Source organism: Macaca mulatta, chromosome 10 (assembly GCF_049350105.2).
Source record: "Macaca mulatta isolate MMU2019108-1 chromosome 10, T2T-MMU8v2.0, whole genome shotgun sequence".
Classification (NCBI taxonomy): Eukaryota; Metazoa; Chordata; class Mammalia; order Primates; family Cercopithecidae; genus Macaca; species Macaca mulatta.
Window position 1 is genome coordinate 21,579,219 of NC_133415.1, and position 20,699 is coordinate 21,599,917.

The 20,699-nt window shown below is 38.7% G+C and overlaps 1 protein-coding gene across 50 annotated transcripts in view; it reads right to left on the minus strand.

Annotated features, from left to right (window-relative positions):
* MTMR3 (myotubularin related protein 3) overlaps positions 1 to 20,699 on the minus strand; it is a 142,918-nt gene that overhangs the window by 65,901 nt on the left and 56,318 nt on the right. For 46 of the 50 annotated variants that reach the window (XM_077950116.1, XM_077950112.1, XM_028827859.2 and 43 more), the window contains one exon: positions 5,016 to 5,068. The exons of the other annotated variants lie outside the window; for them this stretch is intronic. Coding sequence is in view for 7 of the 46 variants with exons in the window: in XM_015150125.3 (XP_015005611.2) it covers positions 5,016 to 5,068 (53 nt within the window). In the remaining 39 variants the exon portion in view is untranslated. The remainder of the gene's footprint in view (positions 1 to 5,015; positions 5,069 to 20,699) is intronic. 50 annotated transcript variants of the gene reach the window in all.

Sequence of the window (20,699 nt, forward strand, 5' to 3'; positions counted from 1 at the left end):
ACAGTTCTCTATGCACACACAGTCAAGCTTCGCTTAACTAAGATGGAGACATGTTCTGAGAAATGCATCATTAGTAGATTTAGCTGTTGTGCAAACATCACAGAGGTATTTATACAAACCTAGATGGGACAGTCTATTACACACCTAGGCTATATGCTATAGCCTGTTGTTCCTAGGCTACAAACCTGCACAGCATGTTACTGTACTGAATACTATAGGCAACTATAACACAGTGCTCCCTATTTGTATATCTAAACATACATAAACAGAGAAGATACAGTAAAAATGATACAAAAGATTAAAATGGTACACATGTATAGGACAACGCTTACCATGAATGGTGCTTGTAGGACTGGCAGTTGCTCTGGGTATGTCAGCGAGTGGTGAGTGAATGTGTGAAGGCCTAGGACATTACTGTATGCTGCTATAGACTTTATAAACACTGTACAACTAGGCTACATTAAATTTATAAAGAAAATAAAGTAATTGTACTAAGACATTATGACAACTACAACTCCACTAGGTGACAGCTATTTTTCAACTCCATTTTAATCTCTACCACTGTATCTTGGGTCTGTTGGGACTACCACTGTATCCTGGGTCTGTTGCTAACCAAAACATCATTATGTGGCAAATCAGTGTACAAAGACACACATTATCTACCCCCCAAAATGGGTGGGGTGGGGAAGCCATACTGTAGTTTCTTCAGTATATATTCTTCAATTAATATAACAAATCCCTCCTATATCAGTATATACATATGGCAGTTTGGTATTCCATTATACCCCAATGTATCATAACTTAACCATCCATCAATTAGTGAGACATTCAGGTTGTTTCCATTTTTCTATTACCACCAAAAAAGCCACCATAACCACCCTTATCCATATGTATGCACAAGTCACTATTTCTGTAGCCCTAATTATTCTTAAAAATATACTAGGTAAAAGCATATAAATTTGGGGGAGGGGCTGCAGAAGGATTATTGCCAAAGACTGTACATACATACTTTTCTATTTTTAAAAAAAAACACCAACACATATTTATCAACTTGCCATAAGTTTTCAGTGTTCTGTAATTTTAGAAGTTAAAATAAAAATATGCCTAAGCATTGTCTGTATTAATTCCGAAGTATGTTTATACACATACAAAAAAATCATATAATGGTTGTTAACAATTTACCCCTCTAGGGAAGAGAGTGGGAGCAGCGACTTTCAGTTTTTAAATTTTTAAAACATTTGCAATTAGGATAACAAATTTTTCTACAAAAAAGCTTTTAAACAGAAAACCCAAAACTCAAAGTAAGTTTTAATGAAAGGTTTTCATTTAAACTCAGAGTGTTAAGGCAATAACCTCAAGAAAAACAATCAGGAATGTAAAGCAATGGCTCTCAGGGCTGCCATATACTAACTATGACCTTGACAGCAAATCATACTACCTCTCTGAGCCTCAGTTTCTTCATTGAGAAAATAAGGAGAATAATCATTGCATCAAAGAGTTGTGAGAATTAAGATATTAATGCATATAACATGCTTAGAATAGTTACTGGCATGTAATAAGCACTTTTTAAGTTAGTATGTACATGTATTCATATATGACAACACACAGTTATATAAAGACTGTACTTCATTAAATGTTTCATTACAGATAATTTGGATAGGACAGTTTCCAACACTGTCTTCTTTTTGTTCACACATATGCACATGCACACTGTTTTTGAACCATTTAAAAGAGGTTTGCATACAAATATCTCTAACTCTTACTATTTCAGTATGTATTTCCTAAGAAAGATAATCTTATATAACCACAGTTCTAGTTTCAATTTCAGAAAATTTAACACTGCTATAATAACCTACCATATCTATTCCAATTTTGTCAATGAATCCAATCATATCCTTTATCCTTCACAGCAATATTCCCCCCTTTGGTAAAGGATCTAGTCTGGGATCATATATTGAAGCTATTTTTATATCCCTTTAGTCTCCTTTAATCTGGGGCACATATTAATTAAACAGTATGTTTCCTGGCATCAAAATTAAATACATTCACATCTTTCTCTTCAAACCTAGATCTTGCTTCTTCAGGTAAGAATGTGGCTGGGGCAGTGGCTTACGCCTGTAAGACCAACACCATGGGAGGCTGAGGTGGGAGGATCACTTGAGCCCAGGAGTTCAAGACCAGCCTAAGCAACATAATGAGACCCCCATCTTCACAAAAATAAAAATAAAAACAAATTAGCCCAGCAAGGTGGGACATGCACGTAGTCCCACTTACTCAGGAGGCTGAGGTGGGAGGATCACTTGAGCCCAGGAGATCAAGGCTGCAGTGACCCATGATCACACCACTGCATTCCAACATGGGCAAGAGAGTCAGACCCTGTGTCAAAAAAAAAATAATAACACTTTTACAAATTTACATTATGGCAATACAAATAATAAATGCTACTGAGACAAGTACTATGTTATTACATTTCTGGTCGGCACAGTGGCACACGCCTGTAATCCCAGCACTTTGGGAGTCTGAGGCAGGTGGATCACTGGAGATCAGGAGTTCGAGACCAGCCTGGCCAACATGGTGAAACCCCATCTCTACTAAAAACACAAAAATTAGCCAGGAGTGGTAGAGCATGCCTGTAGTCCCAGCTACTCAGGAGGCTAAGGCAGGAGAATTGCTCGAACCCAGCAGGTGGAAGTTGCAGTGAGCCAAGATCGCACCACCACACTCCAGTGTGGGTGACAGAACGAGACTCTGTCTCAAAATAAATAAATTAATTAATTAAGAAGGATGACTTTTCCTTCTCTACAGATCTAATCTGCAACACTCCCCCACCCCCCCCCCCCCGGCTAAATGAAGATTAAGATTCCTCCAAGCCTCAAGGTGAAATAATCTTTCTTTTCTTAATATATGAGAATTTGACAACTGGAACCTGCATGCTTCTCTCAGCTCCATCATCAGTACCACCCCATGATATGACTTCTCAGAAATCTTTACAGAAACAAAGCAACATTTAATCTTCCTATTGAACGTGGAATCTCATCTTTCAGGCACCTGTTAAAGAGAAATTACTCAATTCCTTACTCAAAAACTAAAACTTATACTTGCAAAAAAGAATACCTCAAGTAATATACTGAGCAATTTGGACTACAAGGGCACAGATTACATATACCCTATGATCCTTCACCATACAGAAAAGTGGGGAAAAAACAGTAACCTAAATCAACAAGATTATGCTGACCAATCTCTACTAAAAACAATCTATTCTCCTCCCTTATTCTTATCAAAACAAAAACCCTAGTCAAGAAGAATTTATACTGAGAAGGCACTGGTATCCCAGGACTCTAGGAGTGTTTCCGTGAATTGACAGTTCAAATATGAACATAGTTCTTGCCTTCAAGGGCATTCCCAATCCTGTGGGGATGACAGACAAATATAACTAATAAGACAGAGTATGTCAAAAGATACAGAAATTTAATTCCATGGTAATGCAAAAAGCAGAGAAAGATTCTGAGCTGGACACTTAAGGAAGACTTTCTGGAAGACTCAAGCTTTTAATAACTGAACCAGCCAAATTTTGAGCTACTGAGACTAGGGGAACAGGAATGGCATGGCAGCAGAGTAAGACAAAAAAGCACGTTGGAGAGTATCTGAGAGACAGAAGGTAAGTCAGTGTGGCTACAAGAGATGAACTTGGTACACGGTGAAAACAGGTGAAAAGCTGTTTGAAGCCCACCTGTAAAGAACCTGAAATGTTATGCTAAGGAATTTGATCCTTGTTCTAGAAGCACTGGCAAGGCAACAGTTCCTGAACAAGGAAATGATCTGGATTTAGGAACTTAAAACCAAGGCAATAACTTGTCTTCTAATAAAACTGTACTATAGTTCCCTAAATTAAACAGGTAGCAGAAACAAGAGGCAGTAAAAGATTTACATAGTAAGAGACACACAAAGGTCTATGAAAAGGGACAAGGTTTGGCAGCCATACTGGAGAAAGAACTCGCAAATTTTTCAGAACTTGTTTTTCTCATTAAAATTCACATTTGCACTACAGTAATCCCCTGCCTTATCCTCGGGGAATATGTTCCAAGACCCCCTGTGGATCCCTGAAATTACAAGTAGTACTGAAAACTATATATATAGTTTTTCCTCTACATATGTACCTATGATAAAGTTTTATTTATAAATTAGAAACAGTGAGAGATTAACAACTAATAACATAGAACAAGCAACAATACACTGTAATGAAAGTTATATGAATGTGTGGTGTCTCTTTCTTGCTCTCTCTCTCGATATTTTAGTACTTTTGGACGTTGGATAACTGAAACCTTGGAAAGCAAAAGAAGACAAGGGGGAGCTGCTGAACTAACTCTAGTAATAAGAGGCTTTATTTTTCATATAGATATATACCAATTTAAGAAAACTCAAAACAAGAAGCAAGTTTGAATTTAAAACCTGGGCAACAGAACAAGTTCCTGTCTCTACAAAAAAAAGTTTCCAAACTAGCCAGGCGTGATGGCACACACCTGTAGTCCCAGCAACTGGGAGGCTGAGGCAGGAGGACTGCTGTAGCCCAGGAGTTCAGGGCTGCAGTGAGTTATAATCACCTAACTGTACTTCAGCCTGGGAAACACAGCAAGACTGTCTCAAAAAAAAAAAAAAAAAAAAAGATAAAAATAAATAAAATAAATAACAAAAACTGGAGATTGATAACTATTTATTTTAGACAAATGATTAGTGCTGCAACTCATAAAATCTCAACTTAAATACAAGTTTTCCAGTACACTATTACAGTGCAATTATATATTAAAAAAGTGACCTGGTATGAGTCCTAGTGAAAAAAAACCATCACATGTAAGGACATTAAAGTGAACACAGAAAAACTCATCTAAATAATCATGAACATTGACAAACAGATCCTCAAAAATCAACCTGTAAATTAATTTTTCCTTGCTTCGAAACAGCACAGAGAGAGTACTGCGGGCTGGGCGGCGGTGGCAGGAGGGGAGAAACAAACTTACCAAATGAAGTTTGTCCCAAGAACTTTTTCTACTAGGAGGTTTCACAAGGAAGTCTGCAAAAGAAAAACCAGTAATTTTATAATGACAAATATCCTAAGAATCAAGTTAAGCCACTTCGATCTCCCAAGACCTTTCTCTACCAGTCATAATGCTATGACAATAAGATTCTTAAATTGGTGCAACATGGAGTATTTAGTCAACCACAGATTTTAGAATGTTTAATTGCACAGAACCAACCCAGTCAAGCCTTAGCATGCCTTCAGAAATTGCAGAACTGTACAGAACAGAGCTTTCCAAAACCCACAGATAGGCTTATTTAAGTTTTTCCTCAGTCAAACAAGCATCATTTCTGATGGCTTCTTGGGTAAATCATTGCCACTACAGGAACAGGTACTTTACAAAACTAAAAAGATCACAGACACTCTAGGCTTGAACTTAGTTTAAGGTCTTTTGTACACATAATTGGCTTCTATTAAGGGATCTGTCCTTTTAAGAAAAAGGGTAAGAAGAATATGGTAGAAAAAGAAAGAATTGAGCCAGGCACGGTAGCTCGCACCTGTAATCCCAGCACTTTGGGAGGCCAAGGCAAGCCGATCACTTGAGGTCAGGAGTTAAGAGACCAGCCTGGTGAACAAGGCAAAACCCCGTCTCTACTAAAAATACAAAAATTAGATGGGCGTGGTGGCATGCGCCTGTGATCCCAGCTATTCAGGAGGCTGAAGCAGGACAATCACTTGAACATGAGATGTGGAGGTTTCAGTGAGCGGAGATCGCACCACGGCACTCCAACCTGGGCAACAGAGCAAGACTCTGTCTCAAAAACACAAAACAAAAACAAATAATTCTTGTCACCACTAGGCAACAATCTGAACTTCACAAAATATCTAATCGACCTGGTTCCTTTGTGACAATTTCTCTAAAGTTGTGCAAACACGACTCATCCATTTGAACTGTTAAAATGACATGAAGTTGGCCAGGCGCGGTGGCTCAAGCCTGTAATCCCAGCACTTTGGGAGGCCGAGGCGGGTGGATCACGAGGTCAGGAGATCGAGACTATCCTGGCTAACATGGTGAAACCCCGTCTCTACTAAAAATACAAAAAACTAGCCGGGTGTGGTGGCGGGCGCCTGTAGTCTCAGCTACTTGGGAGGCTGAGGCGGGAGAATGGCGTGAACCCGGGAGGCGGAGCTTGCAGTGAGCCGAGATCACGCCACTGCACTCCAGCCTGGGAGACACAGCGAGACTCCATCTCAAAAAAAAATAAAAAATAAAAAAAAATAAAATGACATGAAGTCACATAAATGAACAAGATTGCTCAGAATATTAAAACTCTGAAATTAAGAAGTCAAGGCCAGGTGGGGTGGCTCACGCCTGTAATCCCAGCACTTTGGGAGGCCAAGGTGGGTGGATCACCCGAGGTCAAGAGTTTGAGACCAGCCTGGCCAAAAGAGCAAAACCCCAGCTCTATTAAAAATACAAAACTTAGCTGGGTGTGGTGGGGCACACCTGTAGTTCCAGCTACTCAGGAGGCTGAGGCACAAGAATCACTCAAACCCGGGAGGTGGAGGTTGTGGTGAGCCGAGACTGCACCACTGCACTCCAGCCTGGGCGACAGTGCAAGATTCCGTCTCAAAAAAGAAAAAAAAAAAAGTCAGTAAAATATGGTACATTATTAACTAAGAACCATAAAAGGAAAGCTAAATATGCAACAATAAAGTGTCTTAACCATCTTACACATAATATTTTTGTCTCCCCAGTAACTTTTAAGTCTTATAACTCAGGCCATATTATTCACACACACTATATGACAATGAAAATAGCTACTCATAATTTGCAACTTCAGAGATGAACTGTATTTAATATGAAGACCATTCTTGCTGTTAAGTTAGTTAAGTATTAAATACAACATAGTACAGCAGGAGTGTTGGGGGATTTGTAAATCTGTAGAACCTTTTCCTGCAAGAGTGTAATTCTACCCGAGTATTTGCATGAAATACATACTATTATTTTCCTTTTTATCTTTCCTTTGTATTAGAGCAAGGACATTATACTTCTTTTCAAAAATTTTATCTGGCCAGGTACAATGACTCATACCTGTAATCCCAACTTTTGGGAGGCTGAGGTAGGATCACTGGAGCCAGGAGTTCAAGACCAGTCCAGGCAACATGCAGAGACCTCATGTCTACAAAAATTTAAAATGCTGGGCATAGCAATGCACACCTATGGTCCTAGCTACTCAGGAGGCCGAGATGGGAGGATGGCTTGGGCCCGGGAGGTCAAGGCTGCAGTGAGCCATAATGGTGCCACTGCACTCCAGCCTGGCCAACAAAGTAAGACCCTAGATTGTCTCAACAACAACAACAACAACAAACAACAAAATAATGGAACAAAGGAAGCAGAGCAAGTTGTCAAAAATAACTGAAAAATTGTAAGGCCTATGGTAACTAGAAAAAGGATATCATCTTTAAGAAATGAAGGGGAGATTCCAACGAAGTTATCGAGCTATGATTCGCTGGCTTTAACAGTGACCTCCCAAGTAGATGTACGTCCAACAGGTAAATCGGGGGAGAAATGGTTCAAGAGACAGGTCAAGTCGAAGGGCAAGAATGAACTGATGGTGCTAGATTTAATTCAGGAAAATCACTATATCTGCTGTAAAAGTTACCTGACATGTTCTAAAAATTACGTGATAATTTATTCTGTCAAAAAGATGAGACATCTTCCGTAATACAGAAGTGTTTGTGTAAAGTTTCCACAGGTGCCGATTAACTTCTAAGAGATGGATCAAACAAGTGAGAGTCAACAAAAAAAGGTTCGGGTAGGTGGGTTCAGGTAGGTGGGTTCGGGTAGGTGGGCTTAATGCTGGCAAAGACTATTCTTCCCAATAGCCACTATCAAACATCTGCTTGGTTAGAAACTAGTGTGTCACTGTGAAACACTGGAAGCAAAATTAAAAACTGCCCATGCCTCTTAGGACTATTTGTCAGATAAGGGCCATGTAGACAGGGTGTGGTGGCTCATGCCTATAATCTTAACACTCTGGGAGGCCAAGGTGGGAGGATTGCTTGAAGCCAGAAGTTTGAGACTAGCCTACACAGCAAAGAAATACCCCCATCTCTACAAAATAAAATAAAATAAAATAAAAATAAACAAATAAAATTAAATCAATTTTTTAAAATTAGCCAGCCATGGTGGCACACACTTGTCGCAGGTACTCAGGCGGCTGAGGCAGGAGGGTTGCTTGAGCCCAGGAGTCCGAGGTTGCAATGAGCTATGATTACAATGCTGTACTCCCAGCCTGCGTGACATTGAGATCCTGTCTCTTTTAAATTTAAGACACATACACATGACTTATTTGAAAGAAAGAAAAAAAAGGGCCAAAGTAGAGGTGAGTCTGAAAGAAGCTCTCTCGTACCATAAGGTCTCCCATGGTACCAGTCATATATCTACCTCAAGGAATAAGAGTAGTTATGTTTGGGTAACCCTGAACATTCACGTATTTGTAGAGGTAGTAGAATGTAATGTGGTTACGTTAAATCTAAGCAATTACCTAAAAGGTAATAAAGGATGCTTAAACACATTAAGCACTAATGAACAGACAAACAGGGAAGAGGGGTGGGCAGGGTTCTTAGGTTCCATCTGCAAGATGGGTATAAATAAATACACCTTTCTGGAAGTTACCTGAAATAAGAGGGTAAAACTTTTACCATCACATATTGGTACACACATTGTCCCATATGGATAGGATTTTCTCCATTGTAAAAGATAACCCTAAAGAGAGTAAAAATATACTAAATTATTAAATACTACAGTATTGGATACCATCATGCAGCTTTCACTGGAGAGGGGGACCTAACAATATACTCTAAGTCCCTTTCTGAAAAATAATGAGGTAATGACTAAAAGGAAGGGCACAGAGGCCCTAAGAAGGCCAAAAAGGAATGGACATATTTAGCACCTACACAGAACTGTTTATGTGACCATCGATGTGCCACCTAGCACATCAGCTTCAACAAGGGCAAAGAGACACACCAATTTGTACCATTTACATAATAAAAGAACCCCAGCTACAAAAACGAGTAAGTCTGAATCAAATTCATGAGGAAAAACTAAGAGGCTCTGGCCAGGCCTCCTAAAATGTTGAGGGGTACTGGGGACTAAAGCAGCACTTCTTTGGCTAAGATACAGGTTAACTTGAAAAAAACAATAGAATACTTTTCTACATAGTCCTGTCTTACTTTTCAAATGAAGGATAATTAAGAGTCAAAACCTTAAGAAGGCAATACTGAATAATTTTAAAACAATCTTTTCACTTTCATTGATGTTAAAACAGATTTTTTTTACACATGCATTTAATATTAAGAAACAGATCCAGAGAAAAATTTGAGTATACAGGCAATATTTTAAAAATTCAAGAGGTACAAAATTTTAAGAAGTAGATTTACAACTGCCACAATTTTAGGTCATTTTTTTCAGCTTCTTAGTGTTTCCTTTCTTATGTCTATTAATTTTTCACATATCAGAAACTAGAATTCTGTAGCATGTTAGGTAAGACCATTCTTTGGTGGGAAGATAAATTAATCATGAGCATTAACCAAAACCCACTGTGTAAAACTACTATAGCTTAGTCTTACTCCCTGCTCAAGTTTTCTAAAACCTTCGTTACCGAGGTCAACTATAAATGAAAATAGACAAGGAGAGAGTTAAAAGCATGGCTACATTCAGCTACTGTGATAAGTGATGGATGTTCATTCAACATGTTTTTCTGAGTGATGGGCACTATTCTAGGAACTAGAAATACAGCAATGAACAAAACAAAGTTTCTACCCTTACACAATTGCCATTTCAGTGTCAGTTGTGATATCCTCACAGGGCTCAATGCTCCTAGTGTGACTTTTCCCCTATTGATGACCATGCACTGAAAAAGATAAAACAAATGGTAAATATAAAATTTTGTCACTGTCCTGGTTCAAAGAGATCTCCAAGTAATTAAAAAAAAACCAAAAAAACGAAAACCAGAAGCTATGTGTCTTTTCCATCTCTTTGGAAACATTAAGGTCTGGGAGTTTTCAGGCTTCCAGATGCAACTTCATGATCAGTGTACCGCATTTCTCTGCCAACTGTGGGGCACAGATAAGCAGCTAAAATATTATCTTTCCTAAGCAAGAAACAACCATCTTCTCCCCAGGGGGAAGAAAATCTAGTAAGTTGTCAGAATCCAAGCTGAACTCCAAGTGATAATCATTTCTGTATCAAAACACCTGTACTCAAGGCAGGTAGATGGCTTCAGCCTAGGAGTTCGAGACCAACCTCGGCAACATGATAAAACCATCATCTCTACAAAAAACCCACAAAAATTAGCTGGGCGTGGTGGCACATGCCTGTAGACCCAGCTACTAGAAGGCTGAGGTGGGAGGATTACTTGAGCCCAGGAGGCAGAGGTTGCAGTGAACCATCATCGAGCCACTACAGGACACTCTACTTGATAGAGTAAGACTCTGTCTCAAAAAAAAAAAAAAAAAAGGCAATCTTTACTGGTAATAAATCACTTGAACCAGCAACACTTAAGATAATTTCCACTATTAACAAGTGATAACTCTCTTTTAATAATGACCAAAAGATCAATCATGTATAATTATGTAACTACACACAAGGTACAGAGTATGCTCTTTATTCTTTTACATAAATTGGCCTTTTTAATGTGGGAAAGGTTCTAAACACATTCTTCAAAAGAAGTTCTGCAATAGACAGAATCAAACAGTAGGTTAGTGATTAATGCTTAAAAATCACTTGTCTTCATTTAGAGGCTTTTCCAGATGTAAACCCCAAAATGTGAGAAAGCAAAAGCAAAGTAATTACACATTAACATTTTTAGACATTAGGCTGGTTGCATTTCACATGCACCTTATTGTTTTACACATCTCAACAGAGAAGAGGAAGCAGCCCTGATCATGTTCTCAGAAAAGATTAACTGGGAGTAAACCAACCTTAACATATTTCATTGGTTCCCTTTTAAATAACTTACTTCACAAGCATTTTCCTTTTAAACTTAACCCTTATACAAGAGATAGGGGGTAGGGGAATATCAGCCATATATAATATCTTTAGCACCAGAAGAGATTAAAACCAAAGATCACATGAAATCTGCTAAAAAGGGTAAAAATTAAATTTTTAAGAATGAATATAAAATTATGTTCTGATTTGCTCTTTATACTCCCTTCTACATGCAGAACACATTCACTTTATACTTTTTTTCTTTTTCTCGAGACAGAGCCTTGCTCTGTCACCCAGGCTGGAGTGCACTGGCACGATCTCGGCTCACTGCAACCTCCACCTCCTGGGTTCCAGCAATTCTCCTGCCTCAGCCTCCCGAGTAGCTGAGATTACAAGCACACGCCACCATGCCCAGCTAATTTTTGTATTTTCAGTAGAGATGGGGTTTCCCCATGTTGGCCAGGATGGTCTCGATCTCCTGACCTCAGGATCCACCTGCCTTGGCCTCCCAAAGTGCTAGGATTACAGGCGTGAGCCACCGCACCTGGCCCACTTTATACTTTTAACTCAGATATATTCAGATATATCATTAACATGATTGTAAGGAAGTTCTTTGATCTATAAAGCTAGTTTCTGAATCTATGTCCTCTACGAAACATCACACAGTAGGCATTATTTTACTATAGAACTTAAGAGTTTAAAATCTAATTTTATAAGGCAGCATTTAGGTTTACCATCTGAAAGAAATGTTCCCAGTCAAGCGCGGTGGCTCACGCCTATAAACGCAGCACTTTGGGATGCTGAGATGGGCAGATCACGAGGTGAGGAGTTTGAGACCGGCCTGACCAACATTGTGAAACCCCATCTCTACTAAAAATACAAAAATTACCTGAGCATGGTGGTGCGCATCTATAATCCCAGCTACTCAGGAGGCTGAGGCAGCAGAATTGCTTGAACCCAGGAAGCAGAGGTTGCAGTGAGCTGAGATCACGCCACTGCACTCCAGCCTGGGCGACAGAGTGAGACTCCATCTCAAAAAAAAAAAAAAAAGAAAAGGAAAAAAAAAGTGTTCCCTATCTCCTAAGTGGGGAAAAAAAAAACGCTTATAATTTCAAAAAGGTTTTGAAATTATAACCCTTTTGAAACAAAAGGCATACTTAAGTCTGGGTTGTTCAGAAATCATAGAAAATCCAGGCATTCAAGCATTAGAAATTAACTGAATTAAAAGCCATGCAGAATCATTTTATCCAAGTGCCAGAGGCAGTTCAATATTTATAATTGCTTTGGAAAGATCAGAAAGACTAGCTCCAGCCTCGGAAAAGGGTTTCCTAACTTTGGTTCCTTTGACTATTTCCAAGGTCTACCTTTGGGAATTTAACAGAAGGCAAATTCTTGCACACTCATTCATGTCTTGCTTCTTGCTCTCAGTTAACCTCTGGTGAAGAGGAAAGTAACTACAATTCCTCCTGTTCTCCCCAACAGCTCGCCCCAAATCAGTGTCTTCAACAGCAATGCCTAAATCAAATGGAAATAAAAGATATTCTAGAAATTCATACTTCCTTATGGAAACTTAAATTTTCCTAATTATAATCTTATAATGACTTCCACCCCTCTTAAACATACATAATTACATCTTAAATAACATTAGACCGACGACTCTCCCTCCTCTCTCATACCAATCAAAGAATAAAATCTTAATTTCATTTTCTTGGACAAAAAGACCCAAAATAATCAATCTCCACAAAGAGAAGTAGTTTTAAAAACAGATTTTCAAGAAGTTTTTAATAAGGTTTAAATTAAGAGCTCCTATTCTTATGTACTCAACAGAAAACTAATCAAGGAGATAGGCAGCAAAGACCAGAAATGTGGAGTGTGTGCGTGTGTTTTGTTTTTTGTGGGTGTGGGTGGGTGTGGGTGTGTGGGTGTGTGTGTGTGTGTGTTTGGGAGGGCAGACAGAGTCTCACTTTATCACCCAGGCTGGAGTGCAGTAGCATGATCTCGGCTCACTGCAATCTTGCCTCCTGGGTTCCAGCGGCGATTCTCCTGCCTCAGCCTCCTGAGTAGCTGGGACTACAAGCACCTGCCACCACACTGGGCTAATTTTTGTACTTTTAGTACAGATGGGGTGTTTCACCATGTTGGCCAGGCTGGTCTCAAACTCCTGACCTCAGGTGATCTGCCCACCTTGGCCTCCCAAAGTGCTGGGATTACAAGCATGAGCCACCACACTCGGCCTCTCTCTCTCTCTCTCTCTCTCTCTCTCTCTCTCTCTCTCTCTGTGTGTGTGTGTGTGTCTGTGTGTGTGTTTTAAAGACAGGGTCTCGCTGTCACCCAGGCTAGAGTGCACTGGCATGATCATGGCTCACTGCAGCATCAACCTTTCGGGCTCAAGCAATCCTCCCTCTTCAGCCTCCTGAGTTGCTGGGACTACAGACACATGCCACCATGCCCAGCTCATTTTTACTGTTGTGGTTTTTTGTAGAGATGGGGTCTCATTGGTCTCCAACTCTTGGCTCAAGCAATACTCTCGCCTCAGCCTCCCAAAGTATTGGAATTACAGGCATGAGTCATAGCACCTGGCTGGGTTTTTTGTTTGTTTGTTTGTTTTTTAGACAACACTGGGCAGATTTCATGATAAAAACGTATCAGTATCTTTTTGAAAGGTGCAAAATTTGCACTGCTTATTCTAATATGCTTTGTTCCTAGATCTTACCATAAAAACACAAATCTCTAACCCTCATCCTTTTTATATTATCCCTCTCCCTTCACAGTTGCCTAAGAGGTTTCTTTTCTAGGAACACAACTTAATTTGAAGGCTGGCTTGCCATCAGAACTCAAGAGTATGCCCATGTATAAATAAGTATGCCCTTCCTATTTTGTGTAGGTATTTGAGATATTAAATTATATAAGACATTTGGAAGTAAACGAAACTCAAAAAATAACTATCAGTATCTCAAACCTAGCTAACCTGCATAATGCTTATCAGTATAAGAATGTTTTATTTTGAATGTTAATGAATGTTAATGTTATTGTCTCCTCATCTGTAAACAAAAAGATTCTTAAAAGTTGTGGCTCCTGCCACACAGTTTTATGCAGAATAATAGGCATCAAAAATCGACAAGGACCAGAAAGCTGAATGAAAATGCAGACCCATCCTTTAAGCATACAACTTAACAATAAAAAGAAACAGATTTGAATTTTTAACTGCTGTCATCACAACTGAAAACTGTCCAACTCTAGCTAGCCAAGAGGTACATTCAAAGAGAGACAAAATTCAAATAGTAGAGGCTATGTGAAATGAAAATAATCCCCTCTTCTACTGGCCTAGTTAAAATTTGTATTCTGGCAATTAGGTAGGGGGCTACTCATATTTTTGAAAGCACGCCAGTAAAAACCCCAACAACCTCCAATAATCATGCACCACAATGCAGGCTCTGTTTAAATGATGAGCTCAAATACCTACTCTTTCAAAGCAATTCTCAGATTACTAAATGGCCAAAAGACCAGAAACTGTCTTGACCTGAACACCATCTTCAATTCAACATATCCCCAGAAAAGACCTACCTTTTTAAAATTAGTAATATTTATCTCATGTAAACTAGAGGAATACATGTGACTGCCATCCAAATACACACAGTAAGAAAATGAACTTTTTCAGCTAAAGCCAAAAAGTAGAATTCATCGACATGCTTTACTTAAGGAAGGCAAAAGTACCAAGTTAAATCAGAGCTAACAAGTAGTAAAAGGAATTTCTCCCCGTATGCTTTTAAGTAACTGCATTTAAATCAATGACTCATAAAAATGCAGACAGACCAAACCTTGAATTTAAAAAATTCTTACACTATCATTTTACTTAACTCCAGAAAACTGGGAGGCAGAGTTGTTTGTTTGTTTAAAAAAAAAAAGCATACTGGCTAAATTACTTTTCTCATAAGAGGAAAAACTTCCTCAAACATACAACCGAATAGAAACCTATCCTCATTTATTATGGAGTATATACTAAGTATATTGTTTATACATCAAAAACTTAAGCACTATACAATTCAGCATTTAAAAAAACCAATCCACACCGACAAGTAATTGGAATTCTCAAGTTGCCAACAAGCCTGTGAATTAAGAATAATATTACATTTCCAAAGTCAATCTGAGCTACTTATTTTCCTTGCATTTTCCAACATAAAAATCATTTGTCAAAGGAGCTAATGTCTGAAAGAGGAGAAAGAAATAATATGTTTATCCAATCTCTCTGGTAAAATCAGACCTGTAATTGGATAACGGATTCTGTACTACTATTGTGTTTAGTCAAAACATATATATGTGTTAAAATACGGAAACATAAGAACCTTGGGAAGAACTTACACTTTTTCTTTTCTAATGATTTACATCTTCAACAGTTTCCTTACATCTAACCTAAACCCTATATTCTAAAGCATATAGTTATTTTTTCAATGGGAGTACTCTATTACCAGTGTTTCCATGCTGAGGTATATATTATCATTGGTGATATCTGAGATTAAACAGAACATAAACAAGTATCTTTTAAAAAACTATATTTGGGCTAATGAGCATTTTTAAAATTTTACCTTTTATTCAATCTGAGACGCCATCAAATTCAAGACACACTATTAATTTACATACCGCTAGGAAAAAAAAAAAAACTTTTCCAATTCAACTATAACATGCCATTGTCTTTAAGATGCACTCCCATTGGGTATACAGATACTGCAAAAAAAAATATGCAAGTAGTACATTAATGAAAGGTTTGAATGATACTGCCCTAATACTAATATAAATTCTTCATATACAGAAACTGCTACAAAAATCATTTCCTCAGGATTCTTTGTTCCCTCATTTTTCTTCATAAGACATTTTTCCAATCCATTCACAGTCTGAAACCATTCATGAACAGGCTTGACCTGGCGCACACGCAACAGGATCAGTCCTTCCCACAGAAATGATAAGCCTTTCTCTCGAGTCCTCAGCTACTAGCAGAGAGCTCCCCAAATATTCCTCGACCCTGACTGCTATTGCTAGCACAGGACCACAGATGACCAGATCACCTCTGGGTTGTCAATCTAGCACCTTTACCTCTATCCTAAACAGAATTCATCATCTGCCTCCCTCTCCTCTCTCTCTTCTCCCCACCACAGCTCCTCAATACTCCTTTGGAGCTCCTCACAGTTGTTCTAGGTATTCCAGTCTAGAAACCATTTGACTCTATTTCCAATGACAAAATCTGACACCAATTTTCACTGCTTTCTTTGAAATGCCTAATTCTTATCTTTCCATTGCATGTTATCAGTATCACCGCCACTTTTTCTATCAAATTGACTGGCAAACATGTGCTTAAATTTAATTAGACCTTAATTACTTTAGACACACACAAATATACACATACACACACAAGTTTTACAATTGACTTTATAACAGAACTACTCTGGTCAAATCTTTTAACACTCCCTGTAGTAGTCCTTCAATAGAAGTTTCCCCTAAAATTTCGCTCCAAAAAATAAACCCTCTGACATTCCATTTCCAAATTAAACAAGTTGAGACTGCTTTTAAAATTTTTTCATGCATGAATTTTTTTTTAACTGCTATTATCTTTGCCTGATTCCCTCATCCCACTTTATACACCTGGATAAGGCCCATGTGTCCTTCAATTCTTGGCTTGAAAACTTCCTCCCTCCCCACCCCCCGTTTTAAAGACAGGAGTCTTACTCTGTTGCCCAGGCTGGAATGCAATGGCACAATCACAGCTTACTGCAGGCTCAGGCTCCCAGACTCAAGCAATCCTACTGTCTCAGCCTCCCAAGTAGCTGGGACCACAGACATATGCCACCACGCTCAGCTACATTTTTTTTTTTTTTTTTTTTAATTTTTTGTAGAGACAGGGATCTTGCTTTACCCAGGCTGGTGTCAAACTCCAGCCTGGGTAAAGCAAGATCCCTGTCTCTACAAAAAATTTAAAAAATAAAAATAAAAAAAAATGTAGCTGAGCGTGGTGGCATATGTCTGCGGTCCCTTGGCCTCCCTAAGTGTTGAGATTACAGATGTAAGCCACCGCACCTGGCCAGCTTAAAAACATTTTTACTGCAAAAGCTTCCCTGCAGAGTTCACTGTGCCATTTCAATATAGTTATTTTGATTTATAACACTTACTACATGTCATTATAATTATTTACATATCTAGGCTGGGCGCAGTGGCTCACAACTGTAATTCCAGCACTTCAGGAGGGCAAGGCAAGAGAACGGCTGAGACCAGCCTGGGCAACATGGCAAAATCCCACCCCTACGAAAAATTCGCCAGGCCTCATGGTGCTTGCCTGTGGTCCCAGCTATTTAGAAGGCTGAGGCTAGAGAATCACCCACGTCCAGGAGGTTGAGGGTGTAGTGAGTGGTGATCATCCCTCTGTACTCCAGCCTGGGCGACAGAGGAGACCCTGTCTAAAAAATAATATTTAAACAATTCATTTCCAGAAATAAAATGTGGATATTGTATTTACTTTGATTATGGAGAAATCTGCTATTATAAATCACACACAGCAGCAATTTCAGCAATGAACCTATTTATATAGTTCATTCATTGTAACTGATGACTGAAATGATATCTATTTAGCAAATATAAAAGTAAACACTTCTAAAAATAAGAAAAAAATCAGAAATACATCAATTGAAAATAGCAGTTCTAATGAGTTTATATGTTCTGTGATCTCAGAGTTTGCAAAGATCTACTGCAAATAAAGTTTTATCACAATAAAGTCACTAATCAAGTGGCTAACATACAAAATTAAAGATAACTGAGCAAAGTAGCTTGCAAAACTTTAAAATGCAACACAAGAAAAAGAACGGCACCTAATTTCCAAAAGTCATGCTGCCTCTGCATGCCAAGCTACATATGTCCTGAGGATAACAGAATTTGTTTGGAAGTCCACAAATACTATCCTCTTCCAACTCAATTTGATCTCTACCTACTTCCTGTCTTCTTGTGGGGGTAGGAAGAAAAGACAAAAGTAAAAGTCTGACTTTTCCCCTTACTATTATCAAAAACAGGACTTCAAGTAAGGATACTCAATCTAGAATAAAACATCACAAAATTAACATGTAAGTCAGAAAGAAGTAAAAGTTAGTGCTCCCCTAAGACAATGACAAGTTCTTGGGGTAAAGAGTAGTGGAGATAAGTATTAGATTGGTGCAAACGTAATAGTAGTTTTTGCCATCACTTTTAATGGCAAAAACCACAATTACTTTTGCACCAACCTGAAATATATTAAGATCTCAAAAGGAACCATCAAACACTGTTCTCGCTCTTCTGGACTCTAAGACCCCTCTAGCTCTTGCCTTAAGTTGTCCACATGGAGGCCGGAAGCAGTGGCTCACGCCTGTAATCCCACCACTTTGGGAGGCCAAGGCGGGGAGGATCACCTGAGCTCACAAGTTCGAGACCAGCCTGGGCAACATGGCAAAATCCCGTCTCTACAAAAAAAAAAAAAAAAAAAAAAAATCAGCCAGGCATGGTGGTGGTGCATACCTGTAGTCCCAGGTACTTGGGCAGCTGAGATGGGAGAATGGCATAAGCCCAGGAGGCAGAGTTTGCAATGAGCCATGATCGTGCTACTACACTCCAGCCTGGGCAATCGAGCCAGACCTTGTCTCAAGAAAAAATAAAAATAAAAAAGTTGTCCACATGAAGGAGGTGGTGTTGGGGGTGTGGGGTTGGGAGTGGGGAAGGGTAAGCAAAATGCCTAAACTAAAAGTCTATCATGTTCTAAGGCTATAAGAGCCTCATTTTGCTATATGAGACGTAGCAAAATAATCCTTTAAGTCATAGGATACAGATTCAAAGCAGAAGATCTGGAATAGTCATAACACACTAATTCCTTCCTTCCCTGACAAGCTCACCTTACCCAACACAATTCCTCCAAAAAACTAGCTAAAATTTCTATGAACTTATAAACTTATATACTAAAAGAGTGGCAAATGTAGACAAGAAAAATACACACATCATGTGAACCAAGGTGTCACAGAAGGGTCAACATATCCAAAAACTAAAGGCATTCAAGATAGAAAATACCGTTTTTGGTTTTGCTTTTTCTTTTAAAGAAAGTCTCACTCTGTTGCCCAAACTGGGGTGCAGTGGCACAATCATAGCTCACTGCAACTTCAGACTCCTGGGGCTCATAGGATCCTCCTACCATGGCCTCCCAAGTAGGTAGGATTACAGGCACTCACCACTATGTCTGGCTAATTTTTTTATTTTTTTGTAGAGATGCCACTGAATTGTACATTTTAAAATGGTTAAGATGGTAATAAATGTTATACATATTCTCCCACAATTAAAATTTTGTTTATTTTGAAAATATCTACTTATCCACGACACCATTAAGAAAATGAAAAGGAAAGTCATGTAGGAGAAGTATTCTCAAAATCAATCATCAGGGAGACACAAAATGAAAACCACAATGAGATACCCTTTTACATCCACTGGACTAAATTAAAGAAACTGGCAAGAGCAAATGTTGGTGAGGACGTCGAGTAACTAGAGTTCATACCTGGCTCGTGAAGTGTAAAATGGCAATTACCACTTTGGAAGACAGTTTGGCAATTGCTTATGAGGTTAAGCATACATTTATCCTATGACCCAACAATTCTACTCCTGGGTATCACCCCAAGATAAATGAAAGCACATAATCACAAAAAGGTTTGGACACAAATGTTCATAGCAACTTTACTCATAATAGCCCCAAACTGGGAACAACCCCAAATATCCAATAAGTGATCAGATAAATTGTGGTATACTTCTATAATGGACTGCCATACTCAGCAAGAAAAATGAACAAACAACGTCCTGATACTCACAACATGGATAAGTCTCAAAAGCATTATGTTGACTCAAAGCAACAAGTTAGAAAAGAATACTGTATGATTCCATTTATATGAAGTTCAAGGACGAAACTAATTTTTAGTGACAGGAAAGAGAATAGTAGTTTGGGTTAGGGGAGAGAAAGACTAACCAGAAGCGGGGCATAAAGGAACTTTCTTATATGATGTAAAAGTTCTGTATCATGATTGAGGCGGTGGCTGCACTGCTGTAAACATTTATTGAAACTCAAACTGCACACTTGCATTTGTGTATTTCACCATGTAAATTCTATTTTAACTTTTAAAATCCTAGAATAGTATCCCAAAGAGGCTCTAACACTGATCCAAAAGCAGTGTTGCAGTGTCTCTAGAAAAGATCATAAAATCAAGATCATATGCACTAATCTCCCAAGGTCAGTGTTACATTTTCCAAATTTTTCTTAAGGAATACATACGAACTCCTGGTCTCTCTTATAACCAAAGGGAGGTTACCAGTGTTTTCAACCTCAGCAAAGTCTGAGGTTCCTCGAAAGTACTAAAATGTCCCTAAATATAATTAGCCTCCAAGGAGATCAAGTCCATATGATATGATCAATGGCATGTGCTTTATGATGGCATTAGTCAGTCACCTGGCACCTCTTGCCAAGGAAACTGTTCAACCACTTGCTAGTCTACTGGCAATGAGCAACAATTTTTTTTTTAAAAGGTGGGGCAGGGGGAGAAAAGCCGGACCTTAAAGAATGTTCCAATTTTTCCTACTAGGGAGGAAAAAAAAGTTCTAGTTTCAACTCCCATCAAACCACTCATCTGTTAAAAGTATAGTCATTGTCAC